The sequence below is a fragment of the Mustela nigripes genome, chromosome 1, assembly GCF_022355385.1.
Source record: "Mustela nigripes isolate SB6536 chromosome 1, MUSNIG.SB6536, whole genome shotgun sequence".
Taxonomy (NCBI): Eukaryota; Metazoa; Chordata; class Mammalia; order Carnivora; family Mustelidae; genus Mustela; species Mustela nigripes.
Genome location: NC_081557.1, coordinates 51,791,473 through 51,808,371, shown reverse-complemented (window position 1 = coordinate 51,808,371; position 16,899 = coordinate 51,791,473). Strand labels below are relative to the sequence as shown.

Sequence of the window (16,899 nt, the reverse complement as noted above, 5' to 3'; positions counted from 1 at the left end):
CCCCTAAAGAAAGGAGGGGCAGAGAAAATATTTGAAGAAATAACATCCATAAATTTCCCAAATTTGGTGAAAAGTTCTGGCCCACAAATCTAAGAAGCTCCATGAGCCCCAAGCACAAGAAACACAAGAAGTACTGTACTAGAGTTTATATAATCAAATCACTAAACTCAGTAATACAAAAGAAGCCTTAATACAGAATACAGTAATACAGAAGAACAGCAAAAGAAGAAACAGTACATATAGAGGAACAAAGATAAGAATTACAGCAGAAATAATGCAAACCAGAAGACACTGGAGCAAAGTCTTCAAGGCACAGAAAAAAACTGTCAACTTACAATGTGAAAATATCTTTCAATAACAGATGTGATGATGGGAAAAGAAGAATCTTTTCAATAAACTGTTGCAGGAGTAACTGGAGATTAACATGCAAAAGAATGAAGTTGGACACTTACTTTATGCCTTATACAAAAACAAACTCAAAATGGATCAAAGACCTAAATATAATAGCTGAAACTATAAAATCCTTGGGAGAAAACATAGGGACAGATCTTCATGACTTGGGATTCGGCAATGGTTTCTTAGCACAAAGCAAGCAAATATATATATATATATAAATAAATAAACTGGACTTCCTCAAAATTAAAACTCTTTTGTACCAAAATTAAAACTCTTTTGTACTTTTGTACCAAAACTCTTCCTCAAAATTAAAACTCTTTTGTACCAAAGAACACTATTAAGAAAGGGAAAAGACAATCCACAGAATGGCAGAAGATATTTGCAAATCATATACAGATAAAGGTCTAGTATCCAGAATATATAAATAACTCTTTCAACTCAACAACAAAAAGACAACCCAAATAAAAAGTGGGCAAAGAGCTTGTGTAATAGACATTTCTCCAAAGATATACACATGACCAGAGAGCTCACCAAAACATGCTTGACATCATTAGTTATTAGGGAAATGCAAATCAAAACCATAATGAGATTCTACTTCACATTCACTAGGATGGATGGAGATATCTATATCTATCTATCTATCTATATGGAAAATAATAATTGTCATATATATGTCATATATACAAAATTGATGAAAATGTGGGGAAATTGGAACCATCAGTTCATACACTGCTGCTGAGAATGTAAAATGGGTGATTGCTGCAGAAAACAGTCTGGTGGTTCCTTAATAAGTTAAACATAAGCTTACCATATAACCAAGCATTTCCATTCTCAGGTATGTACCCAGGAGAATTAAAAATAGGTGTTCAAACAAAAGTCTGTACATACATACATTCATAGCAGTACTATTCATAATAGTCAAAAGGTAGAAAAGCAGATGTGTATCAGTGGATGAATGGATAAAGAAAATGTGGTCTATCAATGCAACAGAATATTATTCAGCCTTAAAAAGTTACATAGGAAGTACTGATACATGCTACCACATAGATGAGTCTTGAAAACATGTTAAATGAAAGAAGCCAGACACAAAAGGCCACATATAGCATGATTACATTTATATAAAAATTTCAGACTAAGCAAATCGATAGAGACAGGAAGTGGATTAGTGGTTGGTTGCCAGGGCCTTGGGGTAGGGAGTGATGGGGAGTGTCTGCTTAATGGATACAAGATTTCCTTTTGGAGTAGTAAAAATGTTCTGGAAATAGACAGTGGTAGTGATTGTACAACACTGTGAACATACTAAATGTCATGGAAATGTGCACTTTAAAATGGTTAAAATGATGAATTTTGTTATGTGAACTTTGCCACAATAAAGAAAGCAATTACCATAAAAGTCTATTCTTTTATTCATCCATCAAACATTTATCCAGACAAGCTCTATTTTGGCTGCAGGGAATACAGAGAACAATCACATATGGTCTTGTCTTTTGAGGAGTTCATGGGCTGGTAAGGGAGGAAAAACACTCTGCAAACAATTAAGTTCAATTAAGTGTTAATGTTTCTTTGACATTAAGAGTGTATATGTACATTCAGGATGGCTGCTTTGCCATTGCAGAGAACAGCAATGGTAAGGTTAAGGCTCGAGTGCTGAGTAGGGGTTTGCTGGGTGGATGGCAGCAGCAAGGAATTCCAGGCAGAGGGTGTGACCTGTGGAAGTTCAAAAAGCTGGGGTCCAAAAGACACCAGTTTTCAGTATTTACAGCACATGTGCAGCAGTGTGAAGGATGGGCTTCAGGACAGTGAGGTGATAGGTGGGTAACCACCTCAATCTGGTCTCAGCAGGTGATAACTAAGAAATGTTAGGATAATGACATGGACCCCACTGGACATGAGGGCCCAAGAAAGTGTGATGCCACAATTAGGCCACTTGGTGGGTGGTGAACACTGCATGTCCCTAAGGTGGGTCTGCAGGACATTCTGTTCTCAGGGCACATCCAACCAGAATTTACTCCCCTCCTCCCCATCTTGTGTGTTCTCATTTGAAACCTACTTCCCTTTTCCTTGGGCTTCCTCTGTTTTCCTGTTTAAAATATGTGTTACTATGGAAATGTCATGGCACTGTATAGTGGCATTTACAAGTGAAGTGTAAAGAATTTTCAGAACATCTAGAAATATAAGTCTATGGTTTAGGAATATAAACCCTAATGATGTGATAGCATTCACGCCTATAGACACTGTCATAAATATAAACACACCCGAAAATTTGAGACAGCATAGAGGAGATAGTTAAGAACTTTATTAGGATTTATGTGCCCAGATTTTAAAAATATATATGAGAAATATTAAAAACATAAAACCTAACACACTACTTGGGAAGGACATCTGGAAAAAATAAATGACAGAATGCCAGCATTTACTTATGAATACGCACCTCTGGAACAACCAGAGGGCCTGGACACACCAATGAAACTTGGAAAAAACTTTGTCCTACTTCGATGCTTTAAATACATTTCCTAGGGGCACCTGGGTGGCTCAGCGGGTTAAACCTCTGCCTTCAGCTCAGGTCATGATCTCAGGTCCTGGGATTGAGCCCCGAATGGGGTTCTCTGCTCAGCGGGAAGCTTGCTTCCCCCAGCCCCACCCGCCTGTCTCTCTGCCCGCTTGTGATTCTGTCAAATAAATAAAATCTTTAAAAAAAAAAAAATTCCCCAAAAATTGTCCGTAAATCAACTGTTAGGAAGTCATATTTATCAAATGGAATGTTGACTGCTATTTCAAAGATATCTTAACAATGTATATGTTAGTAAAGGCAATTATTACCAGTGGAGTAATGGAAAAAAATTCACTGGGTTGAGTGAAATTCAAGGTCCTTCATTATTATCCTGGCTCAGCCACCAGCTAGATGTGTGATTCAAGAAAAGTCACTCAACCTCCCTGTGCCAATTTCCTCATCTAAGCAGAGCTGTAATTCTGAATTTTCACTTATTAGGTTCTTAAAGCAAGGTTCAGGGGGACTGGCCCACAGCCCAACATCCAGTTTCTTCTGAGAGGTACAACTTCACACTGAATCCTGGGGATGGTATAGCCAGCAGGCCAGTTAACCATTGTTTTGTGTTTTTCCTCTTTAAACTCAACTTTCTTGTTCCCACAATCATCCTATGTGTGATCTTTCTAACTTTCTGTCCTGGATTCTTTATAAAAGCTTGTTCTTTACAGCTGTCCTCTGGGAGAGATGGACAATCTAAGGTGGGAGCCCATTTTCAGTGGTCCTTCGACCTCTAACCCTTTCCCCATGCCACAAGGCTGGGCACAGCCCAAGGGCAAGGGCCCAACCCTCTTTGCCTCAGGCAGGCCCAGACCTGAAGGAATTTACCAAATGAATGCTATGTTCCTGGAGGAAGATGAGGCAAAGAAATGGGTCTGGTGAAATACCTGAACTCTAGGGGTAAACTTTTGGCTGCTATTATCCAACATTCCTGAACCTTCCAAAATTTCCACAATGGGGCAGGAATATAAACATACCACAAGCATTAAACCCTCCTTTTCCTGGCTTTCCGTCAATGTCCTGGCCTCCCACAAATAATGCAAACTTTGCCCAATTCACCAGCATTGGAAACAGGACATGGGGAACACATCTTTAACAGAAACAGCCATGACAGCCTCTGCATCTGTTCTGTTTAAACAGCAATGACACCACGCCACTTGTCTTTGTGGACCTAACACCTGCCATCTAGTCCCAGGCCAAGACCCCTGCCAATTGGTTTCAGAAAAGGCCATCTATCAACAGTGTTTAGGCACCACCTTGATTAATCTGCTATACAGGAAGGTACAAAACATAACTTTAAGAATTATTTGTCTTAAGCAAAAACAGGTTTAAGCTTTATTAACTGGCAAGAGCTAGAAGGCAATGGGTCAGGCTTTGCTGATCATTGCCATTTTGTGGAGTAATTCAAGAGCAGTTAGGAAGACTAAAAAACCAAAGGAAATCGCTATCTACTGAGTCCTTTACCGTGTGCCAGGTCTTGTGCTGGGGGACACCTGCGTTAAAGTAAGCCTCATATCTAATAATCACTATATAACATGCTATATTCTTGCTCTTGCCTGTCTCCCCCACTTACAAGTATGCTCAGGAGGAGGAACGTTTTCTTGTCTCGTTTATTGTTGTATATTTCCGTGTTTAGAACAATGTCAGATACACGTAAGCAGTCGATAAATATGTGTTGAACCAACAAAATGAACAAATCTACGAGATGAGTGTTGTTATTTTCCTTTTACAGATGAGTAAATTGGAGTGCTCCGAGGGTGCAAAATGAAAGGCACATGGGTCGTTAAGGAGCCAGTACCCGTTCTTGCTCTTCTGTTCTTTCTACCAACCAAGAGACTTACACTTTGATCTTGAAGAACTATCTCGGCTTGACAAATCTATACATGCCCCCAAAATATGTACATATACTCATTTGAAAGTCTGAAATTTTACCAAAGAGGTATATTTGGCATTTTAATAATAAACATTTTGCTAAAGCAACAATAAAGGACAGATTTTCCCAAGATAACAACCTTTTCACCTATGGATAGGCATTATTTACATCATTTCTCACTTTAAAATGCCAGGACATGTTTACTCTTCAGACACAAACAAAAGTACAGCAATTCCAGATTCCTTTGAAATCACATTTGCAAACTTTAGATTTGTAAGTTACAATGGTAAGATGACTAATGATATGCTTCAGAATTCTCAGGGTGGGATGCCAAATATTCCCATGTACATCTGTGCTGGGTGAGCATCCCGGTATGGGAGGAGGTAGGCCTGGCCCATCAAAAGCCATTCCTAGTCTAACAAAATTATGTGGAAGGCTCGAGGATTCTTCAGAGAATCAGCTGTAATAAAATCCATCTTGAGAATACTCACTTTGTATGAAAGAATGCAAGAGAGTGAGGTTACTTTTGCTTGGGAGAGTATTTCCATATCCTTTCCCATTGTCAGAACACACTTGATCCATATATGCTCTTTTATTTATCTAGGATTATGTAACAGGAGCGCGTCACTCATGGTAACTTCTCATATCACTTCGGCCTTTTTTTTTTTTGGTAGGGATTCTGGTCACTTGCCTTCTCCTCTGCGGCAGGCCCTTTTCCCTTCTTACTACCGATAGAGTATCATACAACCTCCACGTCCACCCAGGCTGTTAACCGTTCGAGGACCAAATTAGTGGTTTGGCTTGTCTTCATTGCCACCTTTTGGTGCTACTGTTTTATTCTGATGGTAGAGGTGGTAAGTAATATTTTGTAGAAATTTTTAGAAAGAGAAGAAACAGAGAAATTAAGAAAACACATAACTGGGGCACCTGGGTGGCTCAGTGGGTTAAAGCCTCTGCTTTTGGCTCAGGTCATGATCCCAGGGTCCTGGGAATCGAGTCCCGAATTGGGCTCTCTGCTCAGCGGGGAGCCTGCTTCCTCCTCTCTCTCTGCCTGCCTCTCTGCCTACTTGTGATCTTTGTCTGTCAAATAAAAAAATAAAAAATCTTAAAAGAAAAAAAAAAGGAAAGAAAACACATAACCGAGCCACCAGGAGTTAGCACACCCATTCCAGTCATTAAAAAAAACCAACACATTTTCGGATTTATATATACTATTTTGTGTACCAGTCTTTTCACTTAACATTACAAGCATTTTGCCATGCTGTTTTAACTGTTCGTAAACATTAATTATAATGACTGCATAATAGTCTATTGTACAGTCATACGGTAATTTATTTAACCAATTTTCTACTGTTGGACTTCTGGATTGTTAAGTATAAATTCTGCCCACATTTTAGACTATTTCTTTAGGACAGAGTCCCAGAAGCAGAATTAGAGGATCAGAAGATATAAACATTTTTAAAGCTCCTGATAGATACTGCCAAATTGCTTTTTAGAAAGCTGTTGCCAATTTACACTTCTAACATTGCCAGTGTGTTTCTCTACCAATCCAGATCTGTCTAAAGGATAATAAAATTTAAGTAGAACACACAGTCCTCAAGCTATTCATGCAGCTGGAGAGCCTTCATGACCGCAGCACAGAGGCCTATGGCAAAGGTCAGACCTATTGCTGGGTATGCAATTAACAATGAGTTTGTGTGAGCACATGGGGCATGGAAGAGGAGCTGTACCGAAGTGGGGAGTAAAGGAATTAGATGTCAGACTGTTGAATCTAAGGCCTGGGTCTCTTTCATCCATTGCTGCACCCAGCACACAGGACAGTGCCTGGCACATACAGTCACACAACAGAAATGTGTTGAATTAACACAGACTGTTCTTTCAGACGCATTTTTTTCCCCCCAGCGGCTATAGGAGTTAGTCACTCCTGGATTCAAGGGAAACTTGACTGGTTGGATTATAAATACCCTTGTCAACATCTGTGTGATCCTGAGATTCCACTTCAGTTTTAGAAAATCGGCTTAACTGAAGGTGACACCATAAGGCTCTCTTTAGGGGAAAAACAAGTAAACATATCTGAAAGGTACACCCTGGGCACCAGCACGCAGAGAAGTGTATGATTCAGTGAGTGTTGTTACCTCCACAGTAGTCACTTCCACAGGGGAGAATGTAAACTCATTCAAGTGCTGCCCATGACCGTGGTGATTTTGGACCCACCTTCAGTTCATTCGGTTACCACACTAGTCGCAACGCTGAACTATCTGCAGTATTGCCCAAACTGTTTGAGATATTATAAGGGCATAATATAAGTAGTAGTGTGCATAATACCATTTTTAGTCAATGTGGTTGAGATAAACTAGTTCATTCAGTTCTAGTTCACTCTGCTGGCACTGTAAAGATTCCCTTCAATATTCCATTATTTTTATATAATAAACTGTCAAACACTGCTGGATCAATATGGCATTAACAATGTTATTGATGGAAAAGGATCAATCTTCTGTCATTTTGTATATACACTTTATATACATTGGACCAGGTAGGCAAACTATGGTCCATGGGCCAAATCTGGCCCACCATCTGTTTTTCTCTTGTGTGTAAGCTAAGAAGTCTAAGAATGGCTTTTTACATTTTTAAAAACAGTCGAACAAAATCAAAATAGTATTTTGTAACATGTGAAAATTATATGAAACTCAAATTTCAGTATCCATAAGTAAAGGTTTCTTAGGACACAGCCACGCTTATCTGTTTCTGTATTAGCTAGGTCAACTTTTGCAACAATAAAATGCTGAGCAGTTATTAAACAGACTCTATGGCCTACAAATCCTAAGGCATTTCCCTTATGGAGAAAATTTGTTGACCCTTTCACTAGACCCAAGGGTCCTTAGAGGTACTTAAGTTTCCCAGTATAAATTTTTTATTTCTAGATATTAATACTGGGAGAAGGGTGATGAAACTGGGACAGTATTTGCAAGGATCTGATAAGGCAGAGACTAGAGAAGATAAATACATCCAGATTGCTTGGGGTACTGTGTAGAGGCCGGTAAAATCTGAGAGGTCTGATCCAACCAAGAAGCAGTTGGAGAATGCAGGGTTGCATATACAGTTCCAGTAGCAAAGGAACATCTTGCTGATTGAGCTACACAGGACCCTGGTGAGACCCAGTCCCCAGAAACCTAGTGAGCCTTGCTGACAAGGTGCTCTGCAAATAGCAGGCTGGGTAGCAGTGTATGAGATGCAGAGACAGACAGTTCCCCAACAGTAGCCTCCTCCTTTACTAGATGTCCTCAAGTCAGTTGGTACCCAAATTGATCCAGGCATCTCCATGGGCAAATCTGAACTCTAAGAAATGGATCTGAAAGGAAGGATCTGAAAAGCAGGTCCCAGGTACACATTCTTCCCAAATAATAACATTTCAGTGAGGATTCATAGTCAAGGGCAGAATTCAGAAGACTACAGAGCTTCCCATGTTTTTTTTTTTAAATTAAAGATTGGTGAATATTCTCTCTGTTTTTGCTCATTAACAGTGGGGCAAGTGGAAGTAAGGTAGGGAGTGGTGACAGGTGGAGGAAGAATTAGATAAAATCACTGATGGGATGATCTGCCCTGGAAGGTGTCTACTCTCCTGGACTTCCAGCTGTGGAATTTAACATTCTATATGGATTTTGAACCAGAATGGGATGAGGAGAGAGATCAGTCTGAAAGCCAAAGAGATTTCATTAACTGACCATGTGCTGAGCTTGAGAATTATAGTCAAGGTTTGCAGATGGCCAGCTCTCCTCCTGATGTCCTACAGAGAGCCAGGCTTCATCTTCTACAATTAGGGGAGCTTACCCTGAGAGAATGGGATTTGGATGTTGTATTTCTGAAAAACATTCATGACTCCTGAATACCTGAGATAACCAAACTGCCTCCTTAAGAAACGTGTAACACTGATTGCCTCTGGGGAGTGGAACCACTGGTGGCTAAGGGTGGGAGAGAGCTACTTCCTCTTCCTGGTCTGTCTCTTAGATAAAAACAAAAACAAGAACACATCCCTTCATGTTGCCCCACCCTGCTTCTTGAAGATAGGAAAGAAACTTAGGGACAGGCAATTTCCCTACTCAAGACTATAGGGCTGAAGTGGGGAGCTGGAAAAGGACAAAAAATTAGAGTTGTAAGTTGAACGGAAAATCTTGACCAAGAGGGAGGGAGGTGTGATCCTGAACCAGAAAACAAAGCACCAGTATAACAGAGGAGAAGGAGCAAAGTGATAGAGAATAAACAGAAGTGTGTTAAGAAAAGCCAAGGACAAGAGCCTGGGGGATGATGATAAGTAGATTCTTGAGACTCAGGAAACCTGTGGGGCAGGTGGAAGTCCAAGATGTAGTTCAGGGTAAATTCTGTGTCAGTGATAAAACAGATTTGGTTGGGGGCGCCTGGGTGGCTCAGTGGGTTAAGCCTCTGCCTTCGGCTCAGGTCATGATCCCAGAGTCCTGAGATGGAGCCCTGCATCAGGCTCTCTGTTCAGCAGGGAGCCTGCTTCACTTTCTCTCTCTGCCTACTTGTGATGTGTGCCAAATAAATAAATAAAATCTTTAAAAAAACAGATTTGGTAGGTGGGTGGGCACATGAGAGGTACTGTAATACAAGAATTCTCTGGGGATAATCATAGGAGCTTATGCTTTGACCTGGGGCTTAGTGTTTCTGGGCAGCCATGTATGGATAGTTTGCTGTGTGATGAGTGTTCTGGCAGAAATTTTACTTCCCCAAATCTGAGCCATCTTAGGGGCTATTATAATTTTTTTTTTAAGATTTTATTTATTTATTTTTTGGAGACAGTGAAAGCGAGAGAGTGAGTCTGAGCTGGGGCGAGAGGCAGAAGGAGAGGGACAAGCGGACTCTCCACTGAGCACGGAGCCAGATGGGGGGCTTGATCCCAGAATCCTGAAATCACAACCTGAGGGGAAAGCAGAGACTTAACCAACTGAGCCACCCAGGCACCCCGGGTCTATTATCATTTCATTGAATATTTCCTGGGAAGCCTTGCAAACGGGTAATTGGTTTAGGGAGAGCCATAGTTCGACCTGACTAGTACACAGCACATGATCTAAAGTAAACAATTAAGTCCTTTTCATTCTAGATACTAGTAACATTTTGAACTCACATTCTTGATTACCTGCTTCTGGTTGCTGTGTCCAAACCCTGTCTGGGCCAGCAATGCTTCTTGTACCCTATGCTCCAGCATGGTCTTGGTCCAGCATTTTTGGAAGGCTCACTCCAGCCCTGTTCACAGAACAGGAATAAGTCCAGAAATAAGTTCTCTCAGGTTGGAGATAAGGCCTTGAAATACTGTTGTAGGATCCTGGCCCTGGCCAAGGAGCATACAATTTTCCAACAATTACCACTGAGCCTACCAAGGATTAATGTGAGGTTCAGCCACCAAGTTGCAATAGCCAGCTATGGGGGCTTTGTTCCAGAAGTGCAGGGTCCCTGGTTGCAAGTGCTTGTGGGGAACCAGGGCCTCACCTGATGTGGAAGATGTAATGGTCCTGAAATGGAATGCCTACAAATGGCTAAGCATGTAGAAATCTATAAGCTGTTGTTTGGTTTAAGAGTTCTTTTGCACAAGACTTTTTATTTGTGGGATAAGGTCTAGGTTTCAGAGCACTTCAAAACTGACAGGTATTAGTAGGAAATGTCATTTTTTGGAGAAGATAGAGACGGTGAAAGAACAGAACTAAATATAACTATGTTGAATAAATAAGCGTTGGGCTTCTATCAAGCAATATGTTTTAGTAACTTACTAGTTAAATGATAGGGACTGTTACCCATAAAAATCCTTCGGTAAAACAAAGACATTGGCTAATCCTGTGAAATGCTCTAACCATCCCTTCACTGCACTTTGTCAGATATTTCTGAGATGTATCCAGTCTATTGGAAGCCACTTGGGAAAAGTTCCATTCCATAAATCCTTGCGGAGAGGCAGAAAGATAAAAAAAAAAAAAAAAAATTAAACTTGCAGAACTTTTTTGGGGGGGGCGGGCGTGGTTGATGGGAAAACTAGATAATCAAGTAAGTGAGTTATTATAAACCTATCCACAGATGCAGGGGAAGCAATTTATAAACTTATGGCATAGTTAGGGCAGAGGAGAGGAAGCAAATTATCCGAAATTGTTCATCTTGTACAATAAACACCATTACCTTCCTCCAGACTTTGCTATTTCAGCCAACAGTGCCATCACTTTCATACCAATGCCAGTTCGAAGAGTCAGGCAATTCCACCTGCTTTGGGAAGCTTTCCCTAATTTCCTAGCCTCCTGTCTCACCCTTCTTTATGGATCCAGTCAGGAATCATCTCATCTGGATGTCTACCCAGCCAGCCCTTGATGATTTTGTTTTATACCTTCACAGTGTCAATGCCCAGCAGCGTTCTAAAAACTGCATGTGCTCAAAAGCCACCTGATAGTGGTAGGCATTAGTTACTAAAAACAGGCCGCTGTGTGGAAATCAGCACATAGGCAGCAGACTCCCTTAAGTCAAGGTCTAGAGTATCACCTTGTCTTCTCCTCACACACTGTGGCCTGGGACTAAGTCCACTGGCTTCTATTTTCTGGGACCAAATCCTCCCCTTCCAGCAGAGGGGATACACAAATGAGTGTGGGGGGATCCAGGGCACAGGACTCATGAAACGAATCCAGCTTTTCTGTAAGAGACAGGTGTGTGAGAAAGTGAGTATAGGTGGCCAACCCCTGAGTACTGAGTGGTTGCCACTGAGTTATTTGGGCTGGATATGCCCTTAGCCACGCTCACTAAGTCAGCATGCCACTACCTTCTGTACCATACCTCAGGTCCTGCCTGTGAAGCAGGCTGGGACTGTAGACTTCTTTTGAGGTCCTCCCATAATATGCCTTCGTGGGCAGAGAAGGACTCCAGGAGGTCCTGTTCCCACCTTTCAGGTATGATCCCCTAAGGCAGAATGTTGAGAACACAGGAACACAACAGCCACAACAAGCTAAGGCCTGGGCAGTGAGGAGATCCAAATTTTAACAAGCAAAAGACATCAAGAAACAAGCAAGTACCAGAGATCAACAGGCAAAGTTCCTCAAAACCAGAAGACGGCCCAGTAGTCCAACAAGGGTAACTAAGAAGGTGGTAACACGTGGGAAAGAATGATAAAGACTGAAAATGGATGAGCAGCAAATGAAGGTGCCTAACTGTGAGGCAGCTTTCTAGCTCAGGCTCAGCTACCTCACATTCCTTTTACCATGGGGCGACCAGTCCTGAGCTGCCCTGGTGGGAAGGCTTGTTGATGATGAAGCCTGCAGAAGCTGGTTGGCAGGGTAGTGGTTTGGGGGATGGGATACAGGCAGAGGTATCTTCCCACCAGCTTCACACTCGAGATGAGTCCGTGTTTCAGAACTTATCTTTTTCCTTACACACAAGCTATTTTTATTTTTCCTCATTTCCTTTGAAAGATCAGACTGAAAGTCAAATCTCTGAGGTTTGGGTTCATCCTTCAAAATACCTGATACAACTTTTGCAGATATTTTCCTCATATTTAAGTTCTCTTTCAAAATGAGTCTAACGGTTTCTTTATCTAAATTTAACTCTTCCGCCATCATCCTCACGGTCAACCGCCTGTTTGAACAAACCAAGTCCTTGACCTTCTGGATATTTTCATCCGTCCGGTGGGTGACTGGACGACCACTTCGGGCGTCATCTCGGACATCTTCCCGCCCTTCTTTAAACCTTTTGTGCCAGTCGAAAACTCGGGCCCTTGACATGACTTCATCTCCATAAGCTTCTTTTAAAAGGTGGTGGGTCTCACTTGCGGACTTGTTCAATTTCACGCAGAATTTTATACTAATCCTTTGTTCTAGATAGCGGTCACTCATTCTGGCACTTAAACAGCACACGAAAGTGAAAAGACCACAGCTGTAAGGGGAAGAGAGCGGAACCAATCTTTATAGGGCTCCAAGTGGAATCATGTCGCTCGTAACGATCCTCCAGAAGCCTCACCAGGGAAAAGTAACTGCTTCTCTTGAGTTTTCGTCCCTCAGCTTCCGGTTGAGGCGGGGAAACCCATCCTGAAAAGCTAATAGGGCTTAAGATTAGCTGCAAAACTGGGGAAAATGAAATCTCCTACAACGTCTCCGTTCAACTTGTGCACGCAGGTCTGCGGAAAGTGGGCAAATCAGTCAACAAGGTCTTTCGATTCCGCGGCCCTTCAGCGTCTATGGCGATTTCTGCAATAGAGACCTAAGTGGTGGCAACGTAAGCAAGCAAGGAGAGATATAACGTGCAAGCTCTCCGCCCCAGGTCTGCGGAAACCCCCGCACGCCAAACCTACCGACGGTGCCGGGGGCTCGCCAGCTCTAGAGTCCCGAGAGACATGCCCGCATGCGCAAAGCCATCGCCTGGCGGGGTAGGTTGTGCGCACGCGCACTGCGGCAGCCCGCGCCAGGCCTCGCCTGCACCTCGCCACACCCGGGCCGGCGCGCTTCTTTGCGCGTGCCCGCCGGCGGAGAAGTCGGCGGAAAGGAGGGGGCGGGGGAGGAAGGCTGAAGGAAGAGAGGGCACCCCCGGGCGCCAGGGTGCATTGTGGGAAGGAGGCGGCAGCGTCCCGGGCGGGCGGGAGGTGCACCAGCGGCAGCGGCGGCGGCGGCGGTAAATCCTCCCGGCCACTCACAGCACTGTGGAGCCGAGTCCCCAGCCCGGCCTCGGACCGCGGCGCCCCTCCTGCCCCTCGCGGCTTCTCGCCCGCCGCCCCTCCCCCCGGCGCGCTGGCCTTGCCGAGCCGGCCGGCCGGCCTGGCTCCCCTCCCCGGCCCCGACGGGCGGGCGGGCTGCCCTGAGGAGGCGGGGAGGGGAGGGCTGGGCCGGCCGGCGGGTGGGCTACGATGCCGAACTTCTGCGCTGCCCCCAACTGCACGAGGAAGAGCACGCAGTCGGACCTGGCCTTCTTCAGGTTCCCGCGGGATCCGGCCAGGTAAGCGGCGGGCGCGGAGCCGGCGGCCCGGGCCCACCTTCGCGGGGCGCGCTGCGCGTTGCCAACCGCCGGCTCCGGGGCTGCGTGGGGAGTGGGCCATGGTCGTCGACCCCAGCCTCGGCCGCAGGTGGGGAACGGGCCTGGAGCAGCGGGCCGGCGGGCGCCCGGGGACCTGGGAGCGCGTGAGCCTGCGGGGGCTCGGCGCGGCAGGCACCACCCGAAGGAAGAGGCTACCGAGGCCGCGCGCAGGCGGGATGAGCGGGGTTCTCGCCCTGGTTAGGTTGCTTGGGTGACCTCGGGCAGGTCGCTTTTCGCTCTAGGCTTTAGTTTCCTTAGCTGTCAAAAGAGGGACTTGGATTTTATAGTTGGGGTCACCAGGGCCCGCCCTTCTCCTTGCCATTATCCCCGAGAGCAGTGTTTCTTTTTGGAGTCCGGTCACCTTCTTTGATCTTGTCAGGTCACAATTATTTCCTCCGGCGATTTGATCCTGGTTCAAATTCTGGCTCTGACCGTTACTCATTGTCTCATTTGGTTATCCTGGGGATGGTTATCCTGGGGATAAGGGAGGGTAGGGTTGGGGGGCGGGGTACGCCTGTGGGCGTGGGAATGGGTATTGAAATGTATTGCTTGAGGTAACTCACACTTTCTTATATTTAAAGAATGATGGAGAAGGGACTGTGAAAGTCTGAAGAATTTTCCTTGGCCTCTCTTCTTGATTCGTTCATTTCGAACCAACACTTAACTGTGTGCCCAGCACTAGTGTTAGGTGTTGGAAATTCAGATGTGAGTGAGACAGTGTTGCTGCCTGCAGAAACCTCACAGTCTGTTAAGGAGACAGATATAGAAGAAGGCGATTATAATACAGCATTCTATTTATTAGTTCCAAAAATATTTATTGAAGGCCTACTCTGTGGTAGGCTTTGCTCTGAGCAATGGAAGTGTACAGATGAACTAATCAGAGCCCCTGCTCTCTTGAAGTTGACATTCCAGTGGAGGAACATAGACAAATAAATATGTATGTACAGTATGTCGTATGGTGATAAATACTTTGAAGAAAGGACAAATGTTGGGGCATAGAATAAGGAGTAGCAGAGGAGGCACAATTGTTATTTTAAAATAGGTGATCAGAGAAGGCCTCACTAAGAAGGTGAATTTGAGGAAAGACCAGAAGTAGCTGAGCAGGCCAGCTATGGAGATATCTAGGGGAAGAGCATTCTGGTCTGTGGAAACAGTAAATGCAAAGTTAGGGCATGCATGTAACAGGTACAGCCAAAAGTCCATGGACAGTAGAGCTGGTTTAAGGAAGGAGAGAGAGGGAAAAAAATGAGACCAGTGAAGTGTGTGTTTGTATGGAAGGGGCAAATTGTGTGAGACATTATAGGCAATGTAAAGCACTATGGTCTTTATTCTGATTGAGACAGGAAGTCCTCCAAGGGTTTAGAGAAGGGAGACTATACTTTAAAGATTTTATTTATTTACTAGAGAGAGAGATCACAAGTAGGCAGAGAGAGAGAAAAGGGAACAGGCTGCCAGCTGAGCAGAGAGCCGGATGCGGGACTCCATCCCAGGACTCTGGGATCATGACCTGAGCCGAAGGCAGAGGCTTTAACCCACTGAACCACCCAGGCGCCGGAGACTATATTTTAAATAGGATTACTGGCTGCTTGTTAGATTGTAGGGAAGCAAAGGTGAGAGCAGGAAGACCAGGTTAAAGGCAATTGCAGTAATCCAGGTTAGTAGAGGAGGAGGTGGTAAACTGCTGGCGTTTGAGACCGATTTTGAAGGTGAAGCCAACAGGATTTGTTAATGGTTTAGATGTAGGTTGTAAGAGAAAAAGGGAAGTCAAGAATAATCCTAAGATTTTTTTAACATGAGTATTTACTGAGCTATGGAAGTCTGGGGGGAGCAGGTTTGGTGGAGACATTCAAAGTTTGGTCTAGGACATGTGAAGTTTGAAGAGCTTAATAAATGTTTAGGAATATCCAGAAATGAACTTAAATGGCCCATAAGATCAGTAACCTAAATATTTTAGAGCTAAAACCATAAAAAGATAGTCTGGAATTTAGAGACTTTCAGACTAGATACTGTAAATATGGGTGTTCTCAGTTTATAGAGGGTATTTAATGTCATGCTTCGGGGTAAGTAAAGTGGAATGGGTCTGAGAATTGAGCCCTGGGGCATTCCTGGTGTTTAAAGTTCAGGGTGGTGAGGATGAACTACTTTGGAAGACTGAGGAATATCTAGATGTTGGGTTCTAAGGGAACAGAGAAGGGGAATATCTGAATCTGACTGGGCCTTACCCCATTAAGCATTATCTTCCTTTTACCCAAATTTTAGCCGAAGGGCAATCTTGAGAGTATATTTCACTTTCATTATAAGGGCAACATTAGTTGATACTGGACCACAGGTTATTTGTGTCTGTATACTGTAGCAAATGCTCTTTTCATTACACTCCTTAGAGGGGAGGGAGTATGATCTATAGGAGTGTACAGTCTCAAATTTGGAAGGAATTTTTAGATCTAGTGCATTCTATCCCCTTTGAGAATCTAACATAAGGACCTTACTTGAGAAAAGACAGAGACACAATTTTGCATTCCACTGTCAAGGTATTTATGGACCCTTTAGGGCCCTGTGCATTCCTGACAGGTGGGCCTTTGCTGAAACACCTCCAAGGACTGTTCTCTGCTTTGTAAAGGGATGCTTCAAGATTTTGGACACCTTTAGCTATTGTTTCTTCCTTGTATTGAGTGGGAATACGCCTCCCTATAATTTATGCTTTGGAGGTCCTAGTTTTGTTCCTACAGTCACACTGAGCAAATCTGTGCCATTTTCTATGTCAGACTGCTTTGAATATTTCGAGACTAAATTAAGAACTTTTCTTAATTTTTTAAAAATATTTTTATTGAGATAAAATTCACATACCAGGGGCGCCTGGGTGGCTCAGTGGTTTAAGCCGCTGCCTTCGGCTCAGGTCATGATCTCGGGGTCTTGGGATCGAGTCCCACATCGGGCTCTCTGCTCGGCGGGGAGCCTGCTTCTCTCTCTCTCTCTCTCTGCCGGCCTCTCTACCTACCTGTAATCTCTCTCTGTCAAATGAATAAATAAAATCTTTAAAAAAAAA

General features: G+C 43.7%; 2 protein-coding genes across 4 annotated transcripts in view; one reads left to right on the top strand and one right to left on the bottom strand.

Annotated features, from left to right (window-relative positions):
• Positions 1 to 12,706, bottom strand: part of GVQW3 (GVQW motif containing 3) — a 28,689-nt gene extending 15,983 nt beyond the window's left edge. The window contains exons 1-2 of one of the 3 annotated variants that reach the window (XR_009406261.1): positions 11,634 to 12,685; positions 7,264 to 10,073 (exon numbers count right to left, since the gene is read on the bottom strand). Coding sequence is in view for 2 of the 3 variants with exons in the window: in XM_059411203.1 (XP_059267186.1) it covers positions 12,035 to 12,685 (651 nt within the window). In the remaining variant the exon portion in view is untranslated. Of the gene's footprint in view, positions 1 to 7,263 lie in introns of those variants that run through there. The other 2 variants (XM_059411212.1, XM_059411203.1) reach the window with 2 other exon arrangements.
• An 883-nt stretch (positions 12,707 to 13,589) lies between these two features.
• The window catches only part of THAP12 (THAP domain containing 12), a 23,119-nt gene continuing 19,809 nt past the window's right edge, over positions 13,590 to 16,899 (top strand). Inside the window, exon 1 of the mRNA XM_059411187.1 lies at positions 13,590 to 13,778. Within this exon, the coding sequence (XP_059267170.1) occupies positions 13,690 to 13,778 (89 nt within the window). The 5' untranslated portion in view covers positions 13,590 to 13,689. The remainder of the gene's footprint in view (positions 13,779 to 16,899) is intronic.